This window comes from Oryza brachyantha, chromosome 10 (assembly GCF_000231095.2).
Source record: "Oryza brachyantha chromosome 10, ObraRS2, whole genome shotgun sequence".
Taxonomy (NCBI): Eukaryota; Viridiplantae; Streptophyta; class Magnoliopsida; order Poales; family Poaceae; genus Oryza; species Oryza brachyantha.
Genome location: NC_023172.2, coordinates 7,894,088 through 7,907,408, shown reverse-complemented (window position 1 = coordinate 7,907,408; position 13,321 = coordinate 7,894,088). Strand labels below are relative to the sequence as shown.

Sequence of the window (13,321 nt, the reverse complement as noted above, 5' to 3'; positions counted from 1 at the left end):
TCGGGCTGATTCTTGGACCGAGATTTAATATGCTATTGTTCAGAAATTTAGTGTAAATTTCTGGACGTGACACTGGATCAGTAAATAGGGGCGTTTGAAGTTGATATTCTCAAGATGACGTCTGAATCCGAGTACAAAACGTGTGAAACTTTATTTCTTGTCTTGTATAGGCCAAAAATGACGTGGGAAGTATGAGTTGACTAGAGAAATGTCATGATTTGGTCCCCAGTCAACTTCATTGATCATCCTCATATTCCGTACACTTGACCTCCTTTGCTTACTTGTTCAATTAATTCTACAAACGATAACACATCGAATCCATGGTGTAACATCCTTTGTTTAAATATATAAAATATAATTCGAGTTAAGAAAGTATACACCTATGTTTTAATAATATATAACATAGGTTTGGTCGAATCCAAGTTGGTCATGTCTTATTAATCCTCCCCTTCTAGATAAAAAATCGTCATCTATTTGACATATTTGTTAGATCCAATAAACTTATCTTTGTTCATAATAATTATCGACGATCTGGATCTAACAGTAATACTACAGGGTAGATAGCGAGGCACAAAAATTAGTGATAAGAAGTAGACAAGAGGTTACCTAGGTTCAGGCTCTCAGTATGTGAGATAATGTACTACTCCTGATTGGATGTTTGTATTTTGGTGAAGAATAGATCAACAATGAACTAGCTGATCTAATATAATGTGCACCTCTTAGGGAGCACCCTACCCCCTTACATACCGAGGGACATAGTTATATATAGAGACCTAATTTGATACGATTAAGACCTACCTAGCCCACATATGGTAGAGTCTAGCAATCTGTGCATACAATCCGGACATTACCAAACTCCTAACCGACCCGGTAAAAGATTACATTGTCCTTTCTTGTTCGGTGTCCTTTCCCTATTCAGATACTTACAAGTTAAGGATACTCCATATGTAGATATCAAACCTCTAAAGATTATTTGATTCTGAAAGTTTGACATGTTGAAAATAATTTCTTGTACTACGTAAGGCACAACACTCCCCTTCTTGAAGAACAACCTATAGCTCATTACCACAACTAAAGGCACCATATATTGAAATATTAGTTCTCATATGTTTCTATGCAAATTGCACCTTATCAAGAAAAAGAGGTATTTGAAAATCTTAAGAAATGTATACTCTGTGCACTAAATATTCTACATTGTTATCAATCTTTTCAGTAACATGAAACTTCATATGAGAAGGACACAACAAAACATAAATAGCAAATGATTTCTTCTATGAACAATTGAGTGGACATGTATCATGTAATATATCCTAAAGCATTTAGAGAAGATGAAAGTCTAACTTTTTCATTTACTAGAAATGTGAATAACATGTTTAAAATCAGCAAAATGTGGTTCAAAAATATATCTGACAGGTTCATTCACTAATGGTGGCATGAGTATAAGTGGGGCATTGCACAACTCTACTTTGTCACAAAGAATAACATCCAAATCATCTTATAACAAATAATTTTATTATAGGGTTCTACTAATGGTTTCTCTAAACTAGCATGAGTAGTGGATAATTATATTTTCTCTTGAGCAAACTTATGTTGCTTAAGCTCAATATTGTTAAATGTACCTATCACACACTCCTTAGATGGAATAGGAGTTTGTCAATCAAAACATCCTGAAACAACCTCGGACTAATAAATATATCTTCCTTCTCCGTGTCTTATGTCTTGTCCTCATCAACTACATTGTGCTCCAACACCTACAAAATATTAGTATCGATAGCAACGGATACAACAAGTGACTGCTCCTCCAAAGCACATAATTCACCGTTTCAAGTAGTTGCAGAGTAACTAACTATTCTCTCGTAAGAACTTTCATATCATTCCAAGTTAAGGAAAATTTATCCTACGAAAATGTTAAATTTTGCCTCCAAATTAAATCATCAGAAGTGAATACACCAGCAACACTCCTTCTGTTTCTGACACATTTGGCGCTAAGCAAACATGTTATGAGTGTATTATTCCCAATTAACGTATGCTTTAAAACCAAACCCATTATATGTACTCCCTCTATATTTTTAATTTTTAATGTATGACACCGTTGACTTTTAGAATCACGTTTGACCATTTGTCTTATTCAAAATTTATATCCAAATATGCAAAATTATAATGCATAATTAAAGTTTCTATAATAATAAATCATATTATAACAAAATAATTAATAATTATATATTTTTTTTAAATAAGACAAATGGTTAAACGTGGACCTAAAAGTCAACGGCGTCATATAAAAAAATATGGAGGAAGTATGTGTCTATTGCGTGGCATGATACGTGGTGTGCCGCCGCCTGTCCATACCCGTGGACCTGGTCAACGGATCACCGTCGGCCCAGGTGACGCTGACCCATGGGGTCCACCTGTCAGCACCGTTCCCGCCTTCACTGATGTCAAGGATTAATAATTTACACAATAAATCGTCAAATATATTTCTGTGTACTAGAAAGGATCGTTATACCTATAAAATTTATAACTAATACATACGACCTAATTTATTTAAGTCCATTCAAATTTCATTAACTTCATAAAAAAAATGCCAAGAATAGATTAGAAATAGTTTCTTCTACTGTTTTTGAGTGTCCATTGTACTGTATGCATGCTAAATGTGTTGAGTTTATTGAATATTTTCCATACATTATGAAGCATATAAAAGGGAAGTATAATATTATTGCTGATGCTTTGTCTACCAGGTATACCTTGTTATAACAACTTGATTATAAGTTTTTTGGCTTAGAAACAATCGAACAATTGTAGAATTCATATGTTGATTTTAAGGTTGCTATGCTAAACTGTAAAGAAGGTGAGAGCTAGAATACATTTATTTTTCATGATGGATTTTTATTTTGAACTAACCGGCCCTTATGCATTCTAGCTTGTTATGTTCATCTTTTATTGTTGGTGTAGGTTTGATGGGACACTTTGGTGTCAAGAAGATGAAAGATGTTCTAGCTGATCACTTTTATTAGCTGAAAATGGGGCATGATATTGAAAGATTTGTTTCTCGCTGCATGAGCTCTGTCAAAAAGTAATGTTTGAATCCACATGGTTTATATATGGTTTTTCCTATATCTAGTGTTACCTTAGGAGAATATTTATGTGGACTTTGTTCTAGGACCTCCTATGACTAAGAGTGGGAAAGGAATAATATTTTTGTTGTGGTGGATGGCTATAAATAGATAAATAAATATTAATGGTATATTTTAAAACTGTGCGAGTTAAGATGACATGGATTTCGATTTGGGTCAGACGCTTGGTGGAGAGCTTTTCCAGTTTATGTCATGTTTTTCTTATCAACCAAACCATGGTCACATATGACATCGTTGGTCTCAAACTAATTTCATACGCACGGCATTAAAGTCATCGGAGTATCTATATACGCACCGATGTACATGCGTACAGTACATAAATTTCGTAGGCGCACACAAGGCATATACGTAGTTAGTAAATGGTGGATAAGCCCAAAATTACATTAACCTCATTTAAGGTTATAAAACGTTTTGATCATTTTAAAACTTATATCGATATTAATCGATTTGTATATATATAATGCTGGTATTATACATTTGAACAAAAAATAAACAAAACATCGGTTAGCCAAAGCGTGTGCATGAGCTTTTGAGTAGTACAAGTTAGCAAAACCTCAAATTCATCGTCAAAATGATCCCACAAAAAACTGCCGCGTGCATGAGCTTTTGACCTAGGTCTTAAATGCATTAACACAATTAATATCCACGACATGCGGACACACACGATACCCAAATAGAATCAGTAAAGTGAGAACACAATTTACCTTTTAATTTTTTTCAAAAAATCCATGTAAAATTTCAATTAACAATAAATCTACAATCATAGTAGCACTATGATTATGTTTCCACTTTTTATATAAAAATGAAACCAAATAAATGTTTCACCTGAATAGGGTGAGAAATTCACGTTTAGTATAGATTTTAATTTCAAAGTGCAGAATCGCACGACATATATAAGGCTTGCGTGGGGAGAAGAATGGCTGGCACAAAGGAGAGAAGAAATGGGAAAAAAAGAGATATGAAAATAAGAAATGGAAAAGAAAGAAAAAAATGAAGGAGAAAAGAAAGAAAAGGGAAAAAGAAGAGAAAAGAAAAAAAGAAAAGAGAAAATATGGAGATTGGGAAAAAATGAAAATTAAAAGGTTCCTAGTAGTGGTATCTGTGTAGTGTTTTAAATTAAATATTTTCATCAAATAAAAAGATTAATTGTAGTATGACTCTTGAGAAATTATTGAAAATGACATGATAGGTTTTAACGTGTCTCGATCATCCTTCGTTGTTGAAAGACTATCTGTTATTTAATTTGTTTATGATGTTAAGTATAATTTACTGTTCTGAACTCTAAGTTTTCTGATGCGACGTACACTTTCTAAATTATATTTTGACCATAATTTGCTATTTCTAACTTAACGTGCAAAATTTATTTTAATCTTTACAATTAAAATTAACTTAAACTGGTGCATCACACAGATATTTTTATACGTGTACATGCATACCGTACATATAAATTTCGTAGGCGCACAAGGCATCCACGTAGTTAGTAAACTGGAACTAATGGATAAGCCCAATCGACGATTCGACGAAGTGAATGGATAAGCCCAAAACTATATTAACCTGATTTAAGGTTATAAGACGTTTTGATTATTTTAGAATTTATATTGATATTAATAATTTTCTATATATACTAGCTAAATTTCCGTGCTTTGCTATGTAAAAATATAAATTATACACATGTTAGTACTGTTTGGAACTTGTTTTTTAGAGATAAAAAAATAGAACCAACTACTATAGTTATAGATGGCATATTCACTGTCACCATCGCTATCCTTGTTTAATAGTATAGATAATGTTGGTATATATATGAAAAAAAAAAACAAACAAAACATCGGTTAGGCAAAGCGTGTACATATATAGCTAGAACAACAACTATAGCAGTTAGCCAAAGCGTGTGCATGGTCGCGTGTCATGCAAATTAACCGGGAAGAGATAAATTAAGAGAATTTTCTAACAGTGACAACCCCATCAAGCAGCTGCCAGGCAGCCGGCCAGATCATGCATATGGTAACTGATAACTAATATCGACCGCTGAAATGCAAAAACGACCCAGGTCACATTACTTCTCTTCAGATATAAGAATGAACCGACGACGTGTGCGAGCGAGAGACGAGAGATCGATAAACCCGCCCTCCATCCATCCGGATTCCGGCCGGCGTTCGGTCAGTTCCGGCGTCTTCTCCGGCGGCGGCTGCCGTGTTTCTGACCGGAGTCAGACCGGGATTCTTCAGAAGTGATCGATCGATTGCACAGGTGCGTGCGTGTCCACGTCCATCTCGCTCATGATCTGTGTACGTGCTTGCGATTCGTTGAATTAATGTCCTTTCGCATTGACGAACCTGTCGTAATCCCACCCGATTTGATGGATCGCCTACGCATTTCGTAGAGTTTGCTTTGGACTTTTTATTGAAATCAGTTTGATCTGGACTTGATTTGGCCTCCGCTCCGTATGAACCACTATCTGACACTCGTCTCTCCATTCCTCTGCTTAATTAGTCAGCCGTTGTTAGGCAGCCTGCAGTTTAGTTTCGCTTGGACTTTCCTGGATTCATGCATTCTCTGGATATATATCCAGACTATGATGGGTTCTTTTACCGTCTTATCCTCATATTATTCTTAGTTTCACGTGTGTATGCTTTCTAAATTATTAAATGATCCGTTTTTTTTAAGTTTATATATAGAAGTTCAGATACAGAAGTTCATCTGAATATATCTATATATATATAACATATGTACAAAATCATCGAAAATATTCGCGTTTTTTTAAGTTTATCTGAAAATATATATAGAATATATATATATATATATAATGAAAGTTTATATATAGAATGGATGTACAAAATCATCGCGTTTATTTAAGTTTATATATAAGTTTATCTGAAAATTTAAATAATCTTTCATTTTTCATCTTTCATCATTTACTCCATTATATAGGAGTAGTTAACAATGCGATGATTTTGCAAAACAAAAAATGTTTATGACGAACAGGATAAGTAAACGATATATATGTACATGAGTATTTAACAACGCGACGATTTTGCAAAACAATAATTGTTTATGACGAGTAGGATAAGTGAAGGATATATATGTACATGAGTATTTAACAACGTGATAATTTTGCAAAACAATAATTGTTTATGACGAGCTGGATAAGTAAATGATATATATCTACATGCAGACATGCCAAACCAAAAAGGATATATAAACTCGTACTAATTAACTAGCCCATCCACAGAACAACAGAAGTGTTGTGTCAGTGCACGTAGCTATCCTCCGACTAACATTAGTACTAGCTGTGATACAAGAGGTTCAGGGCTAATCGTGATACAACTTTCTTATTGGATAAACGGCAATTAATTAATTAATTCTGCCTGGTTGTAAGGATAATTACATATATTCTATTTCTTGTTTAATATTGTGTCGTGCCCATGCATGTTAATTAATTTCGATGTTTGATCAGCTCGTTTTGTCTTTTGTTTCGATTGTAGTATTGTTTCTGGCCACGTATGTACACTGCACCAATGCATATGTGCATCTCTGCTTTTGCATGACGACACGGATGCATCTAAATATTTTAAGTTAATTAGTGCACACCAATTATCCGGTACATATGCTTAATTAATTATTTTGTATAATAAGACTATAGCTATTTGTTTGACTTCTTCCTAAACCAAATGTGGTCTTCTACCGGTTGCTTTCAGTATTGATATTGCCTGATTTTGTATGGAAATTATACTCCAAGTCAAAGATGCTTCAGCTGCTTGGCCAGCCAAGAAGAAAAATACAAACAGATAATAGATCATGATAAACATTGCTGATCCTATTCTTTTATACTCCGTATGTGCAACTTTTAGTATTTAAAAAAATTGTTCCAAAATCTAATTGTGTCTATATTCTAATATCAACCAATCACAATCTTCAACTATTTAGGATGCGTTTGGTTCATGGTCAAGCAAAGATAGAACATAGCCATTCATGTTTTGAGGGATATGGTTATCTATTTTTTTTTGTTGCTGAGTAGGATTAGCTAATTTTTTTTGTTTGGTTAAAGGGATAAGAAGAGAATATGTTGAGCCAGTTTTTTTTTTGACACGATGGATAGTTGTTATAGTCACCTTTGGTGAGAATACCTCAAAACAAACAATATTACTCTCTTAAAAGCAATCTGAGTTTATCAATTCTAATAGCATGCAACGAAAAGAGATCAAAATGAAGTAAAAAAATCATACAGTACATGAAAGAAAAAAAAAAGAAAGAAAGAAAAAAGCACATCAGCACCCAGTCATCGTCGTCGTCGTAGAATCATCGTCGTCGACCCATCACCGTCCCTGCTCGACGCCGCTCGCCGACAACTGTCCCGCGCCGGCTCTCGCGTTGGCCGCCACCCCCGCGCCGAGCGGCGAGCGCCGCCCCAGCTTGCTCGACGACGGCCACGGCTCTCGCGCTGGCCGCCACCCCCGCGCCGAGCGCCGCCCCAGCTTGCTCGACGACGGTCGCGGCTCCCGCGCCGGCCGTCGCCCAACCTCGCTCGACGCCAGCCGCCGCTCCTGCTCCCGCGCCCGCGCTGCCCCTGGTCGCTCGACGCCGTTCGCCACCCCAGCTCGAGCGCGGCCGCGGCTCCCGCGCTGGTCGCCATCCCGGTCGCTCGACGTCGGCGGCGGCTCCCGCGCCGGCCGCCGCGCCCGCTCCCCCACCGGCCGCCGCCCTTGCTCCCGCGCCGGCTGCCGCCTCTGCTTTCTTGCTTTGTCCGGTCTCGCACGGGAGAGTGACGCGAAGGAGGCCTGTGCTCGCTTCGTCCGGGCGGGCGGCTGTATCCGGGCAAAGCTCTCCATCCAGCGTGGGCCAGCGTATCCTCCTTTCGCCTAGCAACCAAACACATCTAAAAATCGGATGACCAAAGCATATCCACTCGTATCCTGCTATTGAAACACATCCTTAGTTTCTCCATTTGCTTCTTTCGCATGACTAATCATCACGTTCCCTCTGGTATAATTTTACAAAGTTCCCCAGTATTTATTTCCAACTCGGAACCGAACTATACTTAATAATATCTTACAATAATTGAGCGTATAACCAGATGCTCTCCTAAGGGACTTCGCAAATGCAGCCGCTTGTTTAGTTTCTACATACATGGTGCCAGCAGTTTAACAACTACACAGTGCAAAAAGGGGAAATTAAAAAGGCAGCTAAGATGAAAAAAAATAAATAGTATTGTACTATTCTTTATATATATAAAAAAAAATCCATCTCACACACTCAGAAGTCAGAAAGAGGTAAGAGAGATGTGTCCCTGATAGGATGTTGGTTATAGCAAGTGAACATGGTGAAAGCAGCTCAAAAAGATGGTAGTTAGGCACCAAAAGTTTTCAAACACGTCGACCATCCATGCATCATCTGTTTACAATTATCTGGATTGTTCCAGATATTCTCAGAAAATACTCTTTTAATGATGTGGTTGTACCATAGTATTCATATCATAACACAAAGCTACAAAAAGGCAGTGACCATCTATATGATCTTGTATGTTTGACTTAACAAGCACACAAAATCCCAGAAAGGATGAAACAGGCCCGAACTGAAGGGTTCCAATCCAAAGCCACATCATGCAACCAATAAATCAACAAATAGCTTTCAATCCAAAAATAAATAAATAAATAAATAGACACCAAACATATTATTGTATCACTGTTATGATCAATATACCCCCAACAAACATGATAAGAGTACACGTACATTGTTTTGGTGTCATCTGAAGTCTGAACCCAGGAGCAGATAAACAAAAGAGCAGAGAAGAAAAAGGAGCTCTCTCTCTCTCTCTCTCCATTGTTGACCTTGAGCTCAGCTCATCCATGGATAAGATCCACTCGGCTGTCTCCCAGAAGAAGCGTACAAAGCTTCTCTCCCCCGTTGAGCTAGCTGTCCATGGCTGTTGCAATTAAACAACTCTTTGTCAGCAATATTGCTCTCAGCCAAAAACACCTCTGTATTCCTGTAGAGAAAACATGCACCCCCACTGTGTTACATTCTTTTTCAGCGTGTGCACTGTTTCCTTCTCTTTTTATTTCAGAGAGAACTTTGGAGATGAGAAATTGATGGGAGATACACTCTCATAGCATCTGATTGTTAGCTTATCAACAGAGCCAAATTTTAAATTTTAAAATCTAATTCTGGAGTTGATTTTTGGGCCTATTTGTTGCAGTCTTGGTTTATAAACCACTTCGAATATAAACATAAAAGTTTTACCAGTAAATCAGTTATGGATGCTTCAGGTTATTTTTCAACACCTTATCAACAGTAGCTTAAACGATCAGTACTAACAACTGTTTCCAGCACGTAGAGACAGTGGTGTGCTACCATTATACAGTATTGCACTGTTTTAGAGTCTAGGAGAATAAATATCTCTGAAACTTTATACGGAATTGCCGTGTTCCAAACAGAGCCCCTAGATCTTTTTTTTGCCGTTTACTCTTTCGTTGTATTGTCCACTCCATTTCCCATCGGCTAATCGCAAGTCGACAGTGGTATGCAGACTAGCGTACCTACCATTACAGGGTCTCAAAAAATAAAGTGCACAATTATTCAGTCAAAAACAGAAAAGAAAAAGGAAAGAACATATACACCTGCAGCCATCTGCAAAGCCATCACAATTTTATTTACATTTCTTTTCTGCATGCTTTACACATTGTGGAGTTGTGCACTATGTCAAGCTATAAAGAGGCCGGAGTAGAAGAGTTGTGTGGCTTCTCTTTGTCTTTGCTGAATTAGTTGAGCTCTGGGTGTTTGTTTGTTTCAGCTCGTGTGTGAGTAGTGTGACAGACAGAGCAGGAAGAAGACGACGCAGCAGCCGCCGCCATGGGAGGGGAGAAGGAGAAGCAGAGGGACGGCGAGAAGAACAAGTATGCCGTGGCGTGCTCCATCATCGCCTCCATCATCTCCGTCCTCATGGGCTATGGTAACTACCATGGAACACTCCCCTCTCGCTTTGTTTCTCCGACCATGTTTAGCGGTGGAGTCAGTAGCATCTCGTAGCCCGGACAACCAGAGGTGTGTGCTAGCGATATATAATTTTTTACATGTGTTATGACATAAGTATAGTGAAAATGCTGGTGACGGAGCCTGGATGGTCACCCGACATACCATGTTGAAAATAGTTCTTAGAGTTACCCGTCTAGTGTGTTTTCAATAGAAATTTAGCGAGGTTAAGAATTTACTGTTGGATCTTGATCTGTTTGATCTTTTGTGAGTGTGGTGTTTTCTATGTAATTGGAAAAAAATTTGACATTTGTCAAAAAATAAAAATGCAGATACGGGTGTGATGAGCGGGGCGATGCTGTTCATCAAGGAGGACCTGAAGACGAACGACACGCAGGTGCAGCTCCTCGCCGGCATCCTCAACGTGTGCGCGCTCGTCGGCTCGCTCACCGCCGGCCGCGTCTCCGACCACGTCGGCCGCCGCCTCACCATCTCCCTCGCCGCCTGCATCTTCCTCGCGGGCTCCGTCCTCATGGGCCTCGCGCCCAACTTCGGCACGCTGCTCGCGGGCCGCTGCGTCGCCGGGGTCGGCGTCGGCTACGCGCTCATGATCGCGCCGGTGTACGCCGCCGAGATCGCGTCCGCCGAGATCCGCGGCTCGCTGACGTCGCTCCCGGAGATCTGCATCAGCTTCGGCATCCTCATCGGGTACGTCGCCAACTACCTGCTCGCCAAGCTGCCGCTGGTGTACGGGTGGCGCGCCATGCTCGGCCTCGGCGCGGTCCCGAGCGCCGCCCTGGCGCTCGGCGTGCTCGCCATGCCGGAGTCGCCGCGGTGGCTCGTCGTCCAGGGGCGCGCCGAGGAGGCGCTCGCCGTGCTCCGCCGCGTGTGCGGCAAGCCCAGCGAGGCCGACGTGCGGCTCGCGGAGATCAAGGCCGCGGCTGGGCTCTCCGAGTCCGAGGACGGCGTCGCCGCGCCGGGCAGCGGCGGCAAAGGCGTGTGGAGGGAGCTGTTCCTGCACCCGACGCCGCCGGTCCGGCGCATCCTCGTCGCCGCCCTGGGCGTGCACTTCTTCCAGCACCTCACCGGCATCGAGGCCGTGGTGCTGTACAGCCCGCGCATCTTCAAGGCCGCCGGCATCGCCACCCGCAACGAGGTGCTCGCGGCGACCATCGGCGTGGGCGTCACCAAGACGGCGTTCATCCTGACGGCCATCCTCCTCGTGGACCGCGTCGGCCGGCGGCCGCTCTACCTATCAAGCCTCGCGGGCATCATCGCCTCCCTCGCCGGCCTCGGCCTGGGCCTCACCGTCGTCGAGCGCTCGGCGCCGCACCACTCGCCGGCGTGGGCCGTCGCGCTCGCCATCGCCACCGTGTTCACCTTCGTGGCGTCCTTCTCCGTGGGCGTGGGGCCGATCACGTGGGCCTACAGCTCGGAGGTGTACCCCCTCCGGCTCCGGGCGCAGGGCGCCAGCGTCGGGGTGGCCATCAACCGCGTCATGAACGCCGCCGTGTCCATGACCTTCGTGTCCCTCTACAAGGCCATCACCATCGGCGGCGCCTTCTTCCTCTTCGCCGGGCTCGCCGTCGCCGCCGCCGCCTTCTTCTACCTCCTCTGCCCGGAGACGCAGGGGCGGCCACTCGAAGAGATCGAGGAGGTGTTTAGCCAGGGGTGGGGCGCGCGTCGCCGGACGTCGGCGGCGGCCGTGGAGCTGCCAGCCTCCAACTCCGGCTGCGGCGGCGCCATGACGGCGTAGTGCGACGATGTGTACGTGCAGCACAGTGCGCGCGCGCGTGCATGAGATAACAGCGGTGTCCGTGAGTTCGGAAAAGAACGAACGTTCGCTAGTTAGAGATGGAAGTGGAACGTCCATTGCAAACGAGCTCGCGGTTGAAACTAGCCACGAACAGCGACGTCTCAGTGTGAGAGCACCTATATGCGTATTGACTCCTCGAATGCATGCTTAGTGGATTATGATTTTGCAACTGTAAATAATAAAAAAAAATATCTTATAGCACTGCACCAACATATGCCTTCTGTGTGGTGAAGAAAATGAACATCAATGTGGTATTAAAATTTAAATAAGGATAATACATGATTGATGGGTTTTATGGGTAAAAGGAAAATATTTTAACATTAGAGGAAAGAAGTTGATTCCATGAACCAACATTTCTTAAAGTAGTTCGAATAGCCCACCAATATTCATACCTACAAATCAATGCACCTAAAAGTACCACGTACTAAGAATCGCTGCATCCAACGTAGAATTAATTAACGTTCGTCATAGATGGAGAACCGAATCATGTCATTTATCATGTTACGGACCAAGAACATCAATCCATATAATTAAGAACAAATTGAATATACAATAAAAATATAAACAAACACTGTCGTTTAGGCAATAGAGGAGAATGCGTCATACCATGCCATGCCATTATTTACAACAGTAACCTAGATCAGTGTGCCACTTGAAGAGGACAAAGATGATGGATGCTAACCTTGGGTAACGAGCGACGACGATGGTGACATCCTGATCAGCTGATCTGGTGGTGCAATGATAGATACCAGACCTCATAGTCACGGCCACCTTCAAGCTCACTCTCGTCATTGTCACATACGAGATTGTGGTGGTTGGATCTGGTGCCACTCGAGCTCTAGATGACTTGACCCAATGATGCATGATCGAGCTCTAGATGGTTGAATCCAGCAGGAGCTTCTGAACTCGAAATGTGGACGAAAGAGTGGACGAAACTCCCAAAATTCCATCAGGGATGAGAAGCTATGGGCGAGGGTGATCGATGAGGATGGAGCGATTAGACGTGAGGATGGGTAGCCGCCACTCGCTAGGGAGACATGGCTGCTGCTCACATGGTGAACTCGCCATATTTTCCCTGATTTTGTACATATTTTCGCCATAATTTATAATTTTTCCCTGATTTTGTACATATTTTCGCCATTCAATGGTGAACTCGCTGATGTGTTACTGATTTTAGTCATATTTTCACCATTCAATGGTGTTTTTTCTGCCAACCTTTTCGTTCCTGATTTTTTTTTGTTTTCTTTTTGCACCTATTTACTTATGTATTACTTTGCAGTAGTATAGTTTTTTTTTTTTGCGAGTCAAGTGTGTAATCAGTCATTTTAGACTCAGTTCTCGTATGCAGCGAGTTTAGAGTTTTCAATGTCTGTAAATATATAAAATTAATATAAGATAAATAATA

The 13,321-nt window shown here is 41.4% G+C and overlaps 1 protein-coding gene across 2 annotated transcripts; it reads left to right on the top strand.

The window, feature by feature from the left end:
- The first annotated feature begins 5,204 nt into the window (after positions 1-5,204).
- Positions 5,205-12,117, top strand: LOC107305057 (probable polyol transporter 6). Of its 2 annotated transcripts, XM_040528181.1 has the most exons (3): positions 5,205-5,381; positions 9,922-10,080; positions 10,433-12,117. In XM_040528181.1, exons 2-3 carry the CDS (start codon positions 9,981-9,983, stop codon positions 11,854-11,856), a joined length of 1,524 nt encoding a protein of 507 aa, XP_040384115.1. In that variant the 5' UTR covers positions 5,205-5,381; positions 9,922-9,980; the 3' UTR covers positions 11,857-12,117. The 2 variants fall into 2 exon arrangements, with proteins under 2 accessions (XP_040384115.1, XP_040384114.1); XM_040528180.1 differs by lacking the exon at positions 5,205-5,381 and having other exon boundaries at positions 9,648-10,080.
- Positions 12,118-13,321: the final 1,204 nt, after the last annotated feature.